At 57.1% G+C, this 16,149-nt stretch overlaps 8 protein-coding genes across 8 annotated transcripts; 4 read left to right on the top strand and 4 right to left on the bottom strand.

The window, feature by feature from the left end:
- Window positions 1-540: 540 nt before the first annotated feature.
- On the bottom strand, window positions 541-1,314 carry SPRG_12901 (hypothetical protein; the record flags this gene model as incomplete). Its single annotated transcript, XM_012352731.1, has 1 exon — window positions 541-1,314. The coding sequence occupies one exon, from the start codon at window positions 1,312-1,314 to the stop codon at window positions 541-543; it is 774 nt and encodes a 257-aa protein (XP_012208121.1).
- A 317-nt stretch (window positions 1,315-1,631) lies between these two features.
- Window positions 1,632-2,491, bottom strand: SPRG_12902 (hypothetical protein; the record flags this gene model as incomplete). The annotated part of the gene is made up of 4 exons (XM_012352732.1): window positions 1,632-1,841; window positions 1,889-2,053; window positions 2,219-2,354; window positions 2,394-2,491. 4 exons carry the CDS (start codon window positions 2,489-2,491, stop codon window positions 1,632-1,634), a joined length of 609 nt encoding a protein of 202 aa, XP_012208122.1.
- A 1,076-nt stretch (window positions 2,492-3,567) lies between these two features.
- On the bottom strand, window positions 3,568-5,556 carry SPRG_12903 (hypothetical protein; the record flags this gene model as incomplete). Its single annotated transcript, XM_012352733.1, has 1 exon — window positions 3,568-5,556. The coding sequence occupies one exon, from the start codon at window positions 5,554-5,556 to the stop codon at window positions 3,568-3,570; it is 1,989 nt and encodes a 662-aa protein (XP_012208123.1).
- Window positions 5,557-7,431: 1,875 nt separating this feature from the next.
- SPRG_12904 (hypothetical protein) lies at window positions 7,432-9,426 on the top strand (the record flags this gene model as incomplete). The annotated part of the gene is made up of 1 exon (XM_012352734.1): window positions 7,432-9,426. The coding sequence occupies exon 1, from the start codon at window positions 7,468-7,470 to the stop codon at window positions 9,424-9,426; it is 1,959 nt and encodes a 652-aa protein (XP_012208124.1). The 5' UTR covers window positions 7,432-7,467.
- Window positions 9,427-9,750: 324 nt separating this feature from the next.
- SPRG_12905 (hypothetical protein) lies at window positions 9,751-12,956 on the top strand (the record flags this gene model as incomplete). The annotated part of the gene is made up of 7 exons (XM_012352735.1): window positions 9,751-10,275; window positions 10,323-10,663; window positions 10,711-10,809; window positions 10,864-10,891; window positions 10,937-11,054; window positions 11,113-11,180; window positions 11,227-12,956. The coding sequence occupies 7 exons, from the start codon at window positions 9,751-9,753 to the stop codon at window positions 12,886-12,888; spliced, it is 2,841 nt and encodes a 946-aa protein (XP_012208125.1). The 3' UTR covers window positions 12,889-12,956.
- A 173-nt stretch (window positions 12,957-13,129) lies between these two features.
- On the top strand, window positions 13,130-13,673 carry SPRG_12906 (hypothetical protein). The gene has a single exon (XM_012352736.1). The coding sequence runs from the start codon at window positions 13,136-13,138 to the stop codon at window positions 13,604-13,606; it is 471 nt and encodes a 156-aa protein (XP_012208126.1). The 5' UTR covers window positions 13,130-13,135; the 3' UTR covers window positions 13,607-13,673.
- Window positions 13,674-14,188: 515 nt separating this feature from the next.
- Window positions 14,189-14,836, top strand: SPRG_12907 (hypothetical protein; the record flags this gene model as incomplete). Its single annotated transcript, XM_012352737.1, has 1 exon — window positions 14,189-14,836. The coding sequence occupies one exon, from the start codon at window positions 14,189-14,191 to the stop codon at window positions 14,834-14,836; it is 648 nt and encodes a 215-aa protein (XP_012208127.1).
- A 311-nt stretch (window positions 14,837-15,147) lies between these two features.
- SPRG_12908 (hypothetical protein) lies at window positions 15,148-15,721 on the bottom strand. The gene has a single exon (XM_012352738.1). The coding sequence runs from the start codon at window positions 15,712-15,714 to the stop codon at window positions 15,214-15,216; it is 501 nt and encodes a 166-aa protein (XP_012208128.1). The 5' UTR covers window positions 15,715-15,721; the 3' UTR covers window positions 15,148-15,213.
- Between the last annotated feature and the right edge of the window lie 428 nt (window positions 15,722-16,149).

The raw sequence follows: 16,149 nt of genomic DNA on the forward strand, positions 1-16,149 counted from the left end.
GACGACGAGGAAGACGCCGACCTTCGTGTGGTGGTGCAGCAGCAGCTTGAGCATCCGCGTCGTCGATCTTAAACTGGCCATGCCAATGTACACGACCAGCGTTGTTCCATCGTTCGAAAAAGGAAAAACCTAATTCGGAACGATGCCTTGGCTACGCCCAAACTCATTTTTTGTATGCTAGTCCTAGTTGAGGTCGATCGAGATCAGGAATGCCGCCTGGTTTTTACGTGGCAGCATGATGCAGTGCGAGCTTGCCCAAGGCCATGACCCAACCCGAGACGCCGCCGCCGCCCTTCTGATAAACTGCTAGAGTGCTTTCAAGCTCCCTAATTGAATCAAGGTACTAGGATGATTGGCAGACTCTGCCGCAGTGTACAAGCGTGAATGGCTTGGGGTGGTGCCGGCAGCCTCTCCCACCAAAGCTGTACCATCGTGGTTTGACAGCGCAGGGCAACTGCAACGTGCTTGCTTTATGCTGCCAGGCGAATCGCGCACCTTCGGTGAAATGCAAAGGTTAATAGTGATATTATGTGTGGCGGGTTAATCGAGGCACACGAGCGGCTCGGGCGCGGCCGCAAGGTCCTTGACGGCCAATATGACGACCGACTCGACCTGCGTCATGATATACGCCAGTAGCACCTGCATATCGGCTTCCATGCCCTTGACGTAGAGAGAGAACTCGTCGTCGCGTACAGTCGCGGCCGCCCGAAACATCTTGTGCCCGTCCAAGTCGATTGCAAGCGAATTCGTTTGCGTCGAGAGGAACGTCATGAGCGCATCCACGTCGTCGAGCCGTCCTTTTAGCGCGAGGAGCTGACGAGGCACCGCGGCCACCTTGGCGGCACTGTAGAACCGACGGGCGTCCTTCTGCACCCGCTTCTTGCGCTTGGGCTTGTCGTCCTTGGGCGCGACCGAAAAGTCAAAGTTGGCGGGCACGACGTCGTCGTCCTCGTCGTCCTCATCATAGTCGTCGTCGTCCGCGTCGTTGGACACTGAGGCTTGCGTCAAAACGAGCGATGTATAGTCGCTGCCATCGATGTCGGCCTCCGCCTCTTGCAGCGAGAGTGCCAAGGCGTAGTCCACGTCCGCCGCCAGCGCGTCGACGCTGTAGCCGGAACCATCTTCAAAATCACGTGGATCGTAGCCTGGCGGCAAGTCATCCTCAAAGTCCTTGGGGTCATAGCCGTCGGGGAGGCTGTCCTCGAAGTCTCTGGGGTCATAGCCTTCAGGGAGGTCGTCGTGTGTCGCAGCGACGGCGCGTGCATATGCTTCGTCCATGATCTCGCGCAGCGGCACGGGCGATGTGGTCGTCATTGTGCAAAAGGCAAAGTGACATCGCCAGCGCGACGATCCTCTTGGCCACGAGCGGCGTTCGAGGCACGTTCCAGTGATGCTGTGATGACGATGACCAACACTCGACGTTTTGAGAATGCAGGTCATATCTGCGACATGTGTGTTGGATGTCGAGTTGCGTGCAGTTTGTATACGGATACCCAACTACAGTCAAACGCTCTACCAACTGGGCTATGCTCGGATCTTTGCGTGCAGTTTGTGTATTGGACAATGGTGTTGTCTTAGTTGATGGTGACAAAAGAGTTTTTTTAGCACCTTGCTGGTGTAGACGAGGCTCGTCACGTCGTTGAGCTGACCGTCGAGAAGGTGCGGTCGCTGTCCTGGACGACCATGTATTCCTGGGTGACCATGTCGACCGTGTCGCGAATGTCGTCGCTGCTGCCGCCGGGCTTTTCAGCGTTCAGAACCGAGACGACGTCGCTGATTGCAAAGAAGATTGTTGTATCGGTTTGCTGCGTCTGGAGGTGCGATTGTACGTTGCTGAGCGACTGCTTCTTCATGCGCAGCCCAGGCAGCCGTCCAAGTAATCGCAGACAATCGGGGTGCTGTTCGCTTGGCGCGCCAAGCAGTTTTTGGCTAAAAAGACCCCGTTTTTTGTGCGCGCGGTACCGAGCAAAACGTTGAGGAGGAGTCCGAGCGCAATCGAACGTGCGACGCGGATGTAAAAACCGTTGAAGACGTCAACGCGCACGCCGTCAATCTATTCGAATGTTTGGGTGATGGCACTATATCCGAGTTGTCATAGTACAATTTTGTAGAAGCTGGAATGGCCAAAAAGACACAATGTGTCCTCATGACTTTCCCATGCCGGCTTTCAAGCTGCACGAAGCTAAAAGCAGGTGTCGATTTGTATGGGACCTGCGACCTTGACGCCCGGCACATGCTTCGATTGCGAAGAGTGCGGCGACGTGTACAGGTGCCGCTTCACGTATCGTCCGCGACGCAAGAGCTCGGCCACGACTAGATACCAGTCGCCGCTGTACTCGACGCCGGACGAGACCCTCGAAGCCGGCACGATGGCTATGCTGGAGCATGTGCACCGGGTCTCTCGGCAGTCCAAACCGCGTTCCGTCTCTTTGGCCGAGAAGCACGGCTGGACGATCGCAGCCTCGGCGTGGAACCCCGAGCTCGCAGGCATTGTCACGTCGGACCGCGGCGTCTCGGCCCAGCACCTACTTGTTTTCGACCTCCAACACGGTAAGCTTCTAAGTCTGCCTGCTGCTGAGCGCCAGCAGCTCAAGGACACGCAGAGGCGCATCAAAACATTGGTGGAGAGGGCCAAAAAGGGCTGTGGTCACGCCACCGCGCTCTGGAAGATCTACGCCAGAGGCGCTTGCCGTGGCTCGGTGCACTCCTTCTATCGCTCACTCTGTGGACTCCTACGACCGAATCGAGCGCCTGCCGACGGAGTACCGGTACAAGACCCATCGCAACATTCTGGACCAAGACATGCGCACGAAGCTCATATGGTGCTCTTCATAGCGTCTACGGTGGCTGCTCCTTCCGGCAAAGCGTGCACGTATGTACAACGGGCTACCCTTGAGCGACGAAAACATGGATCCGCGTCATGACAGCAAAGCTAGGCCTGTCGACACGAGTCGCGATCCCTACCGACTACGCAAACCTCGCGTTTTCTCGGGGCAGTGTGGCCGAGCTTTGTGGTTTCGGTTTGATATCGGGACAGCGCACAATCTAGCGGGCCCTCTAAACTTTAAAATTGAAAAGGAGAAGAAAAGAGGAAAGTTTGACGCTCGAAAGGCGCGATCAATGGCCCCTTTGTTGTGGCGGGCATCCCACCAGCAGTGGCACCATCGCCATCGAGTGCTACATTTCATCGAGTCTACAAATTTCAAGTGTACCCTTCAAATCAAAAAGGCAAGACTTGCCATTTGTATACCATCCCACATGAACACGCCTCATGCCCATCACCAGTGCTCATGACCGATGTCGCAGGGCACGCTTCACTCGGTTGTGGTAGTCGCTATTTTGTCTCTGGAAGCGGGTTGAACTTCCACATTGACTACGAATATTATTGTATGAATCGGATGACGAATTCGATTTCCATGCCACAATTGTCGTTCTACTCGAGTGCAACAAGGACCAAGAAGCCCTCCTCGGGGATTACCTCCTGTACTACATAGTAAGCAGACCCTCAAACACGACTGATACGCACGCATACACACATGGACATACAAATAGAGAGACGTTCGATATCTACTTGATGGTGACGGTGGTATTCTTGAGGATCTTGATGTTGAAGACGAGGCTTGTGACCTCCGCCAGCTTACCGTCAAGGATGTGGAGGTTGTGGTCGCTGTCTTGCACGACCATGTAGTCGTTGCTTTCTTCGGGCACGACCACCGGCTGCACCGGTGGCGTCGCCGAGCCCGACGAGGCGACTCTGGCTTGCACGGTGAGCGCCGACGCCTTGCGCACGCGAAGGCTCTTCTTCTCTGGGAGGCCAAAGAGCAAGAGGTGGCTCGTGAAGAACCAGTAGAGCGTGCTAAGGCGCCGCGCGTGGCACACAAAGATGGGTCCGTCGTGCGCGTCGTAAATATCGTCCATGTAGTCGCAGACAATCGACGAGCTATTGTAGATGGCTTGACGCGCCAACGAGTGCTGGGCCAGCGCGCGCCACTTTTTCAAGTGTACAATGTGGTCTAGCACAGTGACGAAGACGAGGTTGGCGAAGAGACCGACAGTGATGGACGACGCGACGCGCATGTAAAAGCCGTCAAAGACTTCGCAGCAGATGCCGTCGATGCGCTCGGCGGCGTTGGTGACGCTCACGATGATCGCGTTGTTGTACTCGATGAACGGCGGCACGTAAAAGAGAAAAATCGCACTCAAATAGAGCGATGTGACGCTGCTGAGGTTGAAGAGGCCCATGATCCAGCTGTCGCCGGTGAACGCAGCAGTGCCAAGGAGGTTCCAGACGATCTTGCACCCCTTGAGAATCGCGCAATTGACCCAGAGCAGCCGCGAACTCAGAGCAAACAGCTGCAGCGCATAGCCAAATTGGGGCGCGTACATCGTGTACAAGTTGACGTTGCGGACGTACAAGAGACAATTTTGGATGTCAATGAGCACGCTAAACGCGTACAAGAAGACAAAGACGTCCGAGTTGTAGCAAAACATGCTATAACTCAGCGCGTGGCTCTGGTGCGGAAAGCACTTGGGCACGATCGCGCGCTGGACGCGCGTGAGGAGCGAGTCGCTACGCGTTGGGTCCACGTCCAGCCACTGCACGGTCCGGCGGCTCGCAATGTACGAAAGAACCGCAAAGACGATCGCAATGATCTTGGCGGCGAGCGCGATTTGCCCGAGGACCGTGCTGGGCATGATAAAGCCGAGCTTGTACACCGACCCCGGCACAAACTCCGAGCGCGTGACTTGGACGGTTCGTGCGCTGTCGTTGTAGACCATGGTCATGTTGCATTGCGAGTACCCGAGCTCGGCGACGGGATCGCACCCCGTGCAGAACGACCGACTAAATATGCGGTAGTAGTTGACGACCCGGGTTTGGGGTACACTCGAGTTGAGGAGGGTAAACTCGGTCGTGAAGCGTTTGTCCACGGTAATGCGGCCGGGAATGTAGTTGAGTTGAATGAGCTGCTTGCTCGAGAGACTCGTGTTGCCGAGGTTCTCGGTCTCGTCGCGCGTGAAGAAGTGCGTGAGTGCATTGCCCCGAAAGTGCGTCACGGCGTCCGACGCGAGCGCAAGGCTCACGCGAAAGCTGGTTGCGCCCATATCGACACCATAGGTCTTGGCAAAGATGGGGCAGAGCACCGAGTCGGCGGTCAGCAAAATGTCGCCCGTGTTAATGAGGTAAATCCGGTCACTCTTGGCGACCATGTTGATCACCGAGTAGTTGGCCATCCAGCGCCCGACCTTGGACAGATTGTGCATGCCAAGGTGGCGTGGAAAGCTGTACTGCGCACTGAGCTGGTCGATGCTAGCGACTGCAGCGATCGGCGTAATGAAGAAGAACCCGCCACCGAGGTAGTTGAGCATGGTCCAGTTGTTGACGACGGCATCACCCGCGACAAGCGCCACGACAAGGAGCGAGACGGTCGAGACCACGAGCGCATACGCCCGGTTCACGATGAAGGCGGTGCCGCGCTTCGACTTGATCGTCGTCGATGCGGCGTTGGCGACCAGGTACGCGCCCCCCCCGGGCGTCAGCGAGCTACGGGATGCCATAATGTCGATTTCGCGCGAGTGGGCTACACGAGGTCGTTTGAAGAATGCAAACGTGGGAACGACCTCGAGGCAACCGTTTCGTCCTAAGCGTTGCGTCGCGGTGGCATGTAACGCAGGGGAATTCAATTTGAGCGTCGTATTCTGATGGGTTGTAAATTAAAACGTCGTCCGATTTTCCCCTTGGTTTCTGAAGGGTTTGGGGGCACCGTTGGCATCTCCGCCTTGCGGGCAGTCGAGCGCCGCAGTAGGGAGGAGGGTGGGGTCTTCAGGAAGGTATAAGGTTCTAGAGCTCGTTTTGTGAGGGTAAATAGAGTGGGACGACGTTCTAATTTAACACCCCTCAAAATACGACGCTCTCATCATCAACACATCTATGGTTGATAATACAGGGTCCTGCTTGCACACCCCATCTTTGTTTGGCGCCTTGTCACCACCCTTCGAATGAGGCACAGTGCATCGTTTACTACTAGTAGTTGGTACTACGGTACGAAAAGCTTTCGTGGCGACGCCGTCGTTTGGTGTCGGTCACGTTAGCACGACCGACGGTTTGAAACCCCATGGACCGCTGATAGAAGCATCTGACATGCGCCGCGTGCAGTTGACGCACCATGTGCAAATGCCACCAGCGTCAAAGATTCGTCAAGAAGGCAGCCCACACGGCATCCATGCACGACACCACTGCAGCAAGGGCCTTGCTGCAGTGGGTAACCTTGCTGCAAGGTTGACATTGGACCGGATCCGGTTACAAACACGCAGTGCTGTGTTTGTATCTTTATCCGGTTGCTGCGTGGAGCCACGCTGCGGGACATCCCGTGAATCACAGCAGTGTCCATTTTTGTGTCGTGTGGTGCTGATTGCTGACGTTTCACCAACGACCAGGTTTATTAATATCTGCCGTTCCTGATGCGTTGGAGGCAAGTTTGCTCCGGGGGACAGAAAGCACGATTCCACAGCTCGCCTTGGTAGCGCTGGAGTTGGCTTTCGTGCTTCTGTAGCAACTCCATGACAATGACTGTGGCATGTGTTCCACAGGTTCAGCGAAGGGGACTGCATTTCGGAGAAGCATCAGTTCGTCGTGTTGGATTTATTAATACCATCCACCGCACCGGCAGGTTCGGAACGATGTTATGGCAGGCCTGGCGCCGTGGATACGGCCCAAGAACGATGAGCCATCATCTCCTACCACGATGTCAACAGGGACCTTGTGCTTGCTACGATCTCGTTAAAAAAGTGTTGTCGCATCGCATCGCTCATGAATGGAAATAGAGACGCTTCCAATGGTCGCTGCGGTGCCGAGTGCCACCGAGGATTGGTTTGCGCTCGCGAAAGTTGGGTCCAACCGGAATCCGGATAAAGATACGTGGTGTTTTTCCGGATCCGGTTCGATTGCTTGCAACCTTGCCCCCTTGCGGCCTCTTGCGAGTCTTCTGCATCGGGTACAATATTGTAGCAACGCTGGATCAAGAGAAAGGGAAACACAAGCTTGTACTTGGGTCGAAGCGGTCGGACAGGGATTGTTAAAAAAGTGCGTTATCGCCCGCGTGTTGAGAGGTCCGAATTTAGGACCAATCACACAGCAAAGAACTCCTGATCACATAATCGTCGCGTGGATTTTCAAAATAGGGTACCGACGCCCATGCAATCACGCAAGCACGACGTGATCAGAACAATCGCATTCAGGCGGAGAGCCTAGTATTGAGTTTGCAGCCTACTGAACGACGGAACGAGTGAGAAAACGTAAGCTGGTCCACCGCAGCACGCGACCGAGTCGTTGGCGCGCCATTGTGTGCAAGGCGCCTGTTGTTGGATTTAGCGTGGACCCGTTACATTTCCAGTGTGTATTCTTAGGTCGAGTGCACCACAACGGCGAGAAAAGCCGACGAGTTGAAGTCAAATCAACGAACTCACTCCATGGTGACCAGCCCGACGCCAGCCATCCTCGCCTCGGTGCGCCGCGAGCACTGGCGCTTCCAGCTCCGTAAATGGTACCAAGTCATCGTCACGGTCGCGGGCTTTTGCGTCATCCTCTTGATCGCGGGCGACGCGACAGCCAACAACTGGGCGATCGGCAACTTTCTGGGTGGCGGGTATTTTTTTCTGACGCCAATCGCGTCCGTGCAGTCGCTAGCGCAGCTCCGCGCCAAGTACAGCTTTGCGACGAACCTCGGCGTCGACAACTTGTCCAACTTGGGGCAGTGGATGTCCAACTTTTCGGTCGTGCACATGGTCACCAAGAGCGACAAGATCTATGTCATTCAAACCGGCGACATTCCGCTCACGCCCGACTCGGTGTTGTGCCCGATCTTCGAGTCGACGTACGCGGTAGACGTGGCAGTCTCGAGCAAGGTCAAGCTCGCGCTGCTGTCGGATGCTGTCACATTCTTCCGGGGCAACGCCATGACCCACTTCTTCTCGGACGATACGACAGCGAACCTCGGCAATTCGAGTATGACGAGCGACGAGCTCATAGATCGCAACTACATTCCGGGACGCACGACCGTCGACAAGCGTTTTACGACCGAGATTGCCCTTCTCAACTCGAGTGTGCCCCAGACGCACCGCGTCAACTACTACCGCATCTTCTCTCGGTCGTTCTGCTCGGGCTGCGACCCCGTCGCCGAGCTCGGGTACTCGGTCTGCAACATGACCATGGTCTACAACGACACGACCAAGACGCTCACAGTCACCAGCTCGCGCTTCCTGCCTGGATCGAATTACAAGCTCGGCTTTATCATGCCCAACAGCGCATTCGGCCAAGTCGCCCTGGCGGCTAAGATTACGGCCATTGTGTTTGCCGTCTTTGGGTACCTTGCGAGCCGCCGCACGGTCCAGTGGCACGACGTGGACCCGACCAAGGCCGAGTCAGTCTTGACGCGCGCAGTCCGCACCGTGCTGCCCAAGGTCTTCCGGCACCAAAGCCACGCGCTGCGCTTTGATATGTTTTGCTACAACTCGGACATCTTTGTGTTTCTGTACGCGGCGAGCGTCCTCATCGACATTCCCAACTGCCTCTTGTACATGCGCAACGTCAACTTGTACACGATGTACGCGCCGCAGTTTCTCTACTCGCTCCAGCTCTTTTCGCTGTCGACACGGCTTCTCTGGGTCAACTGCGCGATCCTCAAGGGGTGCAAAATCCTCTGGAACCTCCTCGGCGTCGCGACGTTCAATGGCGAGAGCGTCGTCATGCGCTTCTTCAACTGGAGCAGCGTCAAAACGCTGTATGCCAGTGCGGTTTTACTCTTTTACGTGCCGCCGTTCATCGAGTACAACAACTCGATCACTGTCGATGTGCGCAACGCGGTTCGGCGCATCGACGGCATCTGCGTCAACGTTTTTGATGGGTTTTACATGCGCGTCGCATCATCCATCACCATTGGCTTGATCGCCAACGTCCTGCTCCTCACAGCGCTGGACCACGTGATTTTTTCAAAATTTTGGCGCGTCATGACCAAAAACTCACTGGCGCGCCAAGCTATTTTCAACAGCAGCTCGATCCTATGCGACTACCTCGACGACGTGACGCCCGATACGTCCGTCATCATCGTGACCGCGCGCCGACTGAGTACGCTGCAGTGGTTCTTTACGAGCCACCTCGTGTGCTTTGGCTTGCCAGAGAAAGGGCTGCGGGCCAACAAGAGCAAAGCCGTCACCGTCAAGGCCCCGCAAACCTCGCCCCACAAGCCCTTGTTGTCGTCGTTGTCGGCTGTCGCGCCCGATGAGAGTGCAGCCGCGACCGGTGACACGGGCTGCCGAGTCGTACAAGATGGCGACCGCAACCTCTATCTCCTCGACCACAAGTACACAGCGATCACGAGCCTCGCGTTCAACATCAAGATTTTAAAAAACACCACCATCACAATCCAGTAGCTTCATTTTTCTTCCTCTTCGCACTTGGCATTTTGTAGTATGTGTGAAAAGGCACAGTGCATTAGAGGAAACCATGTTAAAGTAACCACGACCGCAGTTATTAATAAGAAAATCCATTTCATGTATCCGACCAAGTGCTACTTGTCTAGTGAGGCGTGCCTATCACTATTACCATTTGGTCGTCGTTGGAGCGACGACGATCGTGGGATCGAGCCAACACCTGTCCACGGATCTCTTCCTATCACTCTCATCCAGTCCTGCGAGAGCTTGGGTCACGCGAAACCGCCACACGTAACCGGTAGCGCCTAGACAGGCGACGACATCATGAGCGACGCGGCCGAGATAGCAGCTCGCCGCTCGCCCGGGCGCTGCGCCTCGCTGCCGCTGCGCGCGTCGATCCACGAGCTGGTACAAAACAAGCAGCAGGCGCTGTGCGGTGGTGTGCCGCAAGAAAAATGCGAGGCGCCCCAGGTCCTTCGCAGCGTGCAGAGTGCATCACGGCTTCGAAGCCGCCGGCAGTCGACGACCAGCAGCACCGATGTCGACCCACTCGAGACGCGCCATCGCCGGGTGTCGACGACGCACCCGGACATTGTAGACGCGAAGGGGCGCCCGGTCGTCGGAGTCGCGTATGGCAAAGGCACGCTGCAGTACGTCAAGTTCAGCTCAACCGAAGCGCCGCCAGCATCGCACGCGCCACCGCCGCGCTGCGGGTTTTGCCACGGCAACAACATGCTCTGGCAGCTCCAGTGCTCCTTCTGCGGCTGCCAGCGCATGCGCGAGGCACCGCGCATGCACTATGTGGTCAACACGCTTTTGAGCCTCGATCCCCACATCACTGCGAGCAAGGTGGACAAATGACACTCATGGCTTCTCGCCAGTGACATACCGAGTAGATGGCACGCAAGCTGTTGCGCTACGCCCAGTTTGACGCCGAGGCCCTGAAAGCCGACGCCGCGTTCCGCCAAGCGACCATGGTGCGGACCCGCGTCGCGATGAACATCATGAGTCGGACCTCGGACACGCTGCGCTTCCACATCATGCGCATGATCTTCAAGGCGTGGCACAAGGTTCGCGCCGAAGCGACGGCGAGCGAGGACATCATGGCGCGCCTCATCCGCATCAAGGACATGCAAGCGCGGTCGCGGCGCAAGGCCGACACGTTCCGCGCATGGGCCGCGTTCCGAGACATGTGCCAGGAGCAGCGTGCGCTTCGCTGGACGATCGCGCTCGACAAGTATGCGTTGTGTGCGATGTGTATCAAGTTGATATGCTGATGCATAGACGCCGCAAACTCGCCAAGCAGCGTGTGTGGATGCTCTGGATGCGGTTCGTGACCAAGCGGCTTCGAAAGCGCTGCCAACGCATGAAGGACACTCTTTTGTACTATATCTGAACTCGATTGTAACTTTGTTGACTGTAAATGGATGGTTGTAGGTCCAACAACCAAGCCCAGACGGCCGAGGTAGTACTGTCTTTTGCAATGCGAACGCTTCGATCGTGGCCGTAGGAGCTCGTCAAGGCCAAGAGCTTGCTCAACGAAGTCAAAGGCTCGTTGGTCATGGCCATGGACCAAATCGTCGCCGTGACGACCCAGCTCATGCCACTTGTCGATCTCCGCCTCCAGCGTGCGCGATCCATCTCGCTTTGCCATCCCTAACAACGTCTTGAATGATATGGTTGTAGAGCTACTGCACTATAAAGCCCTTGCACCCGACACGGTCGCGTACGCCCTCGAACCCACGTGCGCATCGGTACGTCTCGTTCGTTTTATAAACACGATCGAATGGGTGTCTGTAGTCGGTCATGGACGCACTCATGGTCCACGACCTCTCGCTCGTCGCCGACATGACCGTGCCCAAAATGGACGTGCCGTTCGCCTCTATTACGACGCTAAACGTCGTGGCAGCGCGGGTCACGGCCGAGCCCCCGCATGCGATCGTCTTGCACTGGATTAACGCTGCGATCACGAGCATCAACGCGACTGCATCGCTCACGGTACTCGCGCCGCTACCGACGCTCAGCGACGTCTACCTGCACATGGCGTCGCCCAAGCTCCTTCTCCACTTGCTGTGGTATTTTGTACCTGCGTCCAAAGCAGCGTACGACAAGCGGTGGGACGAAGCTTGTCATCGCGACCCGCTGCTCGCCACAAGCACACACCACACACTACACCGCGCGCAGTGGAAGCTCTTTTTTGAGCTGGCGGCGATGTACGCAGCGCTTGGGCACGAGCTGGCGACGCGCGACGACATGGAAAGCAGCGACTTTAGCGCCTACTACTTGGTGCTCCTCCATTTGTTTGTGCAGTTTCACGACCTCTCGGTGACACCGCCTGGGGACGCACCGACGAGCGAGCTGCACTTGTCAATCGACGGCGTCTGGGCCGCACTGCGCCCCGATATCTTTCCAGCGTACGAGTCGGACGCGGCGACGCGCGAGAGTTGCCGCAACATTTTACGCGACCTCCAGACGGTCCAGCACGCCCAAGCCCACGCGCTGCGACTGCACCACGCAACGGCACTTATCGTGGGCCAGCACACCCAGCACACGCTCGCGTATGGCTTCGAGGACGTCGCACGCCGCAGCAGCGGGCGATGTACCAATGTGCAAGTGGCACTCGACAAGCAGCGCCTCGCCGCGTCCGTGGCGCTCAACTACAGCCGCCTCGAGTTCATGTGTCCGGCCCCAGACGACTTTAAAGCGATCCAGAGCCTCCTCCAGACGCACGTGGTGCCGCTCCTCGATTTGTTCAAGAGCTGCGGCGTCAGCGCCGGTGGGTTCTCGCTCTCAGAGCACGAATTTTGCAAGCTGATCGCCGACACGGGTGTCTTTGATCGCAAACTCATGGCGCGCGGCTATCTCCAAGTGCTTGTGCAGCACACGACCGATGTCCACGACAACGTCGGAGCCGAGCGCAGTCTCTCGACGCACGAGTTTGCAGAAGCCATTGTCCGCGTCGCGCACCACTTGAGCCAGAAAGCCGCCACGACCGACGCGCCGCCGTCGCTCGTGGGTAGCGTCACGGACTTTGTCGAGAGCAAACTCTTGAAGCTCGCGGCCGAGCGCGCGAAGCAGAGCCTGACGCTCTTCAAGCGCCAACTGGGCGCCTCGGACGTGCAAGCGGTCGTGCGCGCCGCTGACAAGAAGCTCAAAAAGGTATTTGCGTTCTACGCTGTCGAGCACCGGGCCAAGAGCATGAACCTCGCGGAATTCAGCAGCTGGTTGAAAGACCGGCATTTGATCGACGCGATCTTTCCGGTCGCGCGCGCCAAGCTCGTCTTTCTGAGCGCGATGCACCACACGGAGGCGACCGTCTCGCCTAACGACCTCGAGCTCGACTTGACGTTTGGCGAATTCATTGAAGCCGTCGTCGCCGTGGCCGTGTACCGCAACCCGAACCCATATCTGCCGCTGGCCGACCGTCTTCACCTCTTCTTCAACGACCACTTGTCATCCTGAGACAACTGGAGGTGGAGGAATCGCCCAAATCTTAGGGTTTAAGTGTGCTGTTAACCCTTCAACGCCTTAAACGCCTTCAACGCCTGAACAATGCATTCGCTCAATAGGAGCGTGGGCGTTGGAAGCCATTGGCACTCGTTTTCCCAGCACGTGATGCCGTTTCGCCGTGTTGGAATCGAAAATGGCGGGTGCAAATCGCGTTCAACGCCTGCGGAAATGCGAGATGTATATTCCTCCATTGATAAAAATGCAACTTTTCACTCTTGCGCTTCTTGTCGCAGGCGTCGCCGCGCGCTCGTCGTACGTCGCACGTCTCCCCAACGGCGCCAACGTCCCCAGCGTGAGTGCCCTGGGGCACACCAGCGCGAACGGCGGCGGTAGCCGCAACACGTTCGGGAGCGATTTTAGCGCCAACGGCGGGGGCTGGACCAAGACGTTGTGCCAACTCGACTCGGACGGCGACGGCGCGACGAACGGCGAAGAGCTCCTGGATCCGTGCTGCACGTGGACCCAAGGCGGTAGCCTCACATCGACCTACACCCCGACGCACCCGGGTGTGAAAAACGCCTTTTCAAGCGAAGAGCTGGCAGCGCTCAAGTGCGGCAGCAACACAACCAAGCCGCCGTCGTCCGCGACACCCAAACCCAGCTCGGCGTCGACAATGATGCCGTGCATCGGCCTCGTCTTGAGCTCAGTCGCCGCGTTATCGCTGGGATAGATAGTATACTATCAAGTCGATACATCCATAGATTGCACTTAAGATTATTCCGACTTTGCACTTGCCACTAGACCTGAGATGCATGCAGGTACTTGCCAGATCCGGAGCTCATATGCACGCCTCTAGGGGTACCGGAACGACACGCTTGCGTAATGAGTTTCGGTTAATACCACCAACGCATACCTCGAAGTCATCGAAGGACACGGAATTTGTGGTTGGCAGTCCAATCCAGCAGGATAAAAGGGCCTGTCTGGTCGTCTATTTGGTCGAAACGCGATGTTTTCGAGTCCCTAGCACTTGAAAAACGTTGACGTGATCCCTCGGCAAGGGGCAATGGTATCGAACGGATCGTTGGCTAGATGGCACAAGACTCGGTCAAGACGAACCAATTGACGGTCCACTCCATTGGCGCTAGGTTTTATAGCACGTCTATTTTATAGTGGTCGACGCACCGTCGTTGGTGGCCGTTCAATGCACTTTGCATTTTGCACTCGTTTCCACATCTCTACCATGCACTCAATTGCTCTTCTCTTTGCTGCGCTCGCTGCGACTGTCGCTGGGCAAGACGCCACCATTGTTCCGATGGCCGCCACCTTGGTCAGCGCGATGCCGAGCCAAGAAGCTTCGGGCACTGGCAGCCTCGATGCGTCAACGCCTCTGACAACTGGATCCAACGGTCATGACGGTGACCACGGCACGGACGAAACTCGTCTGGGCGGCAACTTCGGGAACCAGGCTGACAAGTACGACAACAAGGGCGGGAGCTACGGTATTCAGGACGTTGGCTACGGCTACAAGGCCGATGGCTACAAGGCCGATGGGTACGGCGACCAAGCTGGTACTTACGGTAACCAGGGGGTTGGATACGGCGAGCGTGGTGTCATCAACCAAGGTGCTGGCTATGGCAACCAAGGCATCGGCTACGGCGACCAAGGTATCAACTACGGCGACCAGGGCCATGGCAATGGCGGCCCCGGGTATGGGAACCAGGGTGCTGGCTACGGCAAACAAGACGCAGAATATGGCAACGGCGGCACCGGGTATGGCAACAACTACGGGGATCGTGGGTACAGCCGCTCGAACGTCCGGGGCGCCATTAGCTCAGGGTACCCATCTCTCTCGGGGCGCCCGACGTACGGTGGGCCGAGCTACGGCGCTGGCCAGGACTACGGGAAGCGAGCGTATGGCCGCGTTGACAACAAGGGGTATGGTGGGTATCTTCGCCGCTAGTCGGTCGGCGCAATGCGAGCGATCGTCGCTCGGGTGTACACTATTGTCAATATAAACCGCCACTTTTCTAAAACGAGCCACTTTCGTCCTTGCACTAATACCAAAGATCCAAGTACTACAGCAAGTGTTCGACGCGTGTCGTGGCCGTCAATGGGGAATCCCCATTGACGGCCACGAATGGATGGATCATCCCCATTGGGGATGATCCATCCATTCTCCACATCGCAACGTCGAAAGCCTCGCAAAGGTTGGACCGTCGCCCCAGCGTCAACAGTGGCTACACTGCAGCGCAGTATAAATGCAAACAACGCGTAGATTTTCAAAGGGATTGTGGTTGTTGTTGCTAGAATAGTAGATGGTTGAATGGCCAATTCTTCTTACGCCAAGACCTTGGCGATCTGGTACGCGCGCTTCAGTTTCCGGCGCAGTAGCTTTTGCTCGAGCGTCTGCTCGGCCTCGGGCACCTTCTCGCCGTCGTCCTTGGTCGCGTCGACGACGTCTTGGGCTTCGCGGAGCACGCGGTCGCGCGCCGTGCCCTGCATGCCACCGAGGTACTCGAGCACGATCGTAAACAGCGCCTTGTTGACGACGTCGGCGCGGTACATCCAGCGCAGGATCCACACTTGCTTGGCCTTCTTGAAGCGCCAAATCGGCTCGCCGGTCTCGGTCTTGGCGCTGGGGTCGGCCGTAAATTTTTGCCACTGCTCGAGGTAGTACTTGGCTTCCTGAATGAGCTCGGGCGTCGGCTTGTTCTCCGTGTCGTTGCTGTTGCCCGTGGCAGGCACCGGCGCCTCGCCCTCGGCGACCGACTCGGCCTTCTTGTCGGCCTTGAAGCGCTTCTTGGCGCCGTCGCCCGTGTTGCGGCGTCGCTTGACCATATTAATTTGATTGGGCTCTGCGCGATTGGTTCCAAGGATACGCGAGGCCATTGGCTGAAAGCTCGTGGGCGTTTAGCCAATCCGATTGCGCCATTCGCATCGATGTGCAATGTCCGCCGGATATGCGAGCCGCAACATCGCCTCAGGGACGACAACGCGTAAGATCTTGTTGCAGCAGCATCGCTCGCTCCAAGACACAGGCTGCATCGACAACCGATATCACTTGCGCGCCGTGGCCAGCGAATGGCGCCGACTACGCTCTCTGGTGCGTACCAAGTCGTCGCACCAACTGTAGTCGAAGGACACTGCATGGGCTCTAGCGACAATGCGCGTACGTCCAAATATTACACAAGTGTCCATCGTGCGATCTCTTGTTGCCCTGCTCGATAGGACTTGTAGAGTCCGAATATGACAGACACGCCTTTCTTGCTATAC

The sequence above is a fragment of the Saprolegnia parasitica genome (assembly GCF_000151545.1).
Source record: "Saprolegnia parasitica CBS 223.65 unplaced genomic scaffold supercont2.106, whole genome shotgun sequence".
Classification (NCBI taxonomy): Eukaryota; Oomycota; class Saprolegniomycetes; order Saprolegniales; family Saprolegniaceae; genus Saprolegnia; species Saprolegnia parasitica.

What these genes read in the sequence shown, in the direction of transcription:
- SPRG_12906 (XM_012352736.1), top strand. Translation starts at nt 13,136, where the DNA reads ATGCAACTTTTCACTCTTGCGCTTCTTGTCGCAGGCGTCGCCGCGCGC.
- SPRG_12908 (XM_012352738.1), bottom strand. Translation starts at nt 15,714, where the DNA reads ATGGTCAAGCGACGCCGCAACACGGGCGACGGCGCCAAGAAGCGCTTC.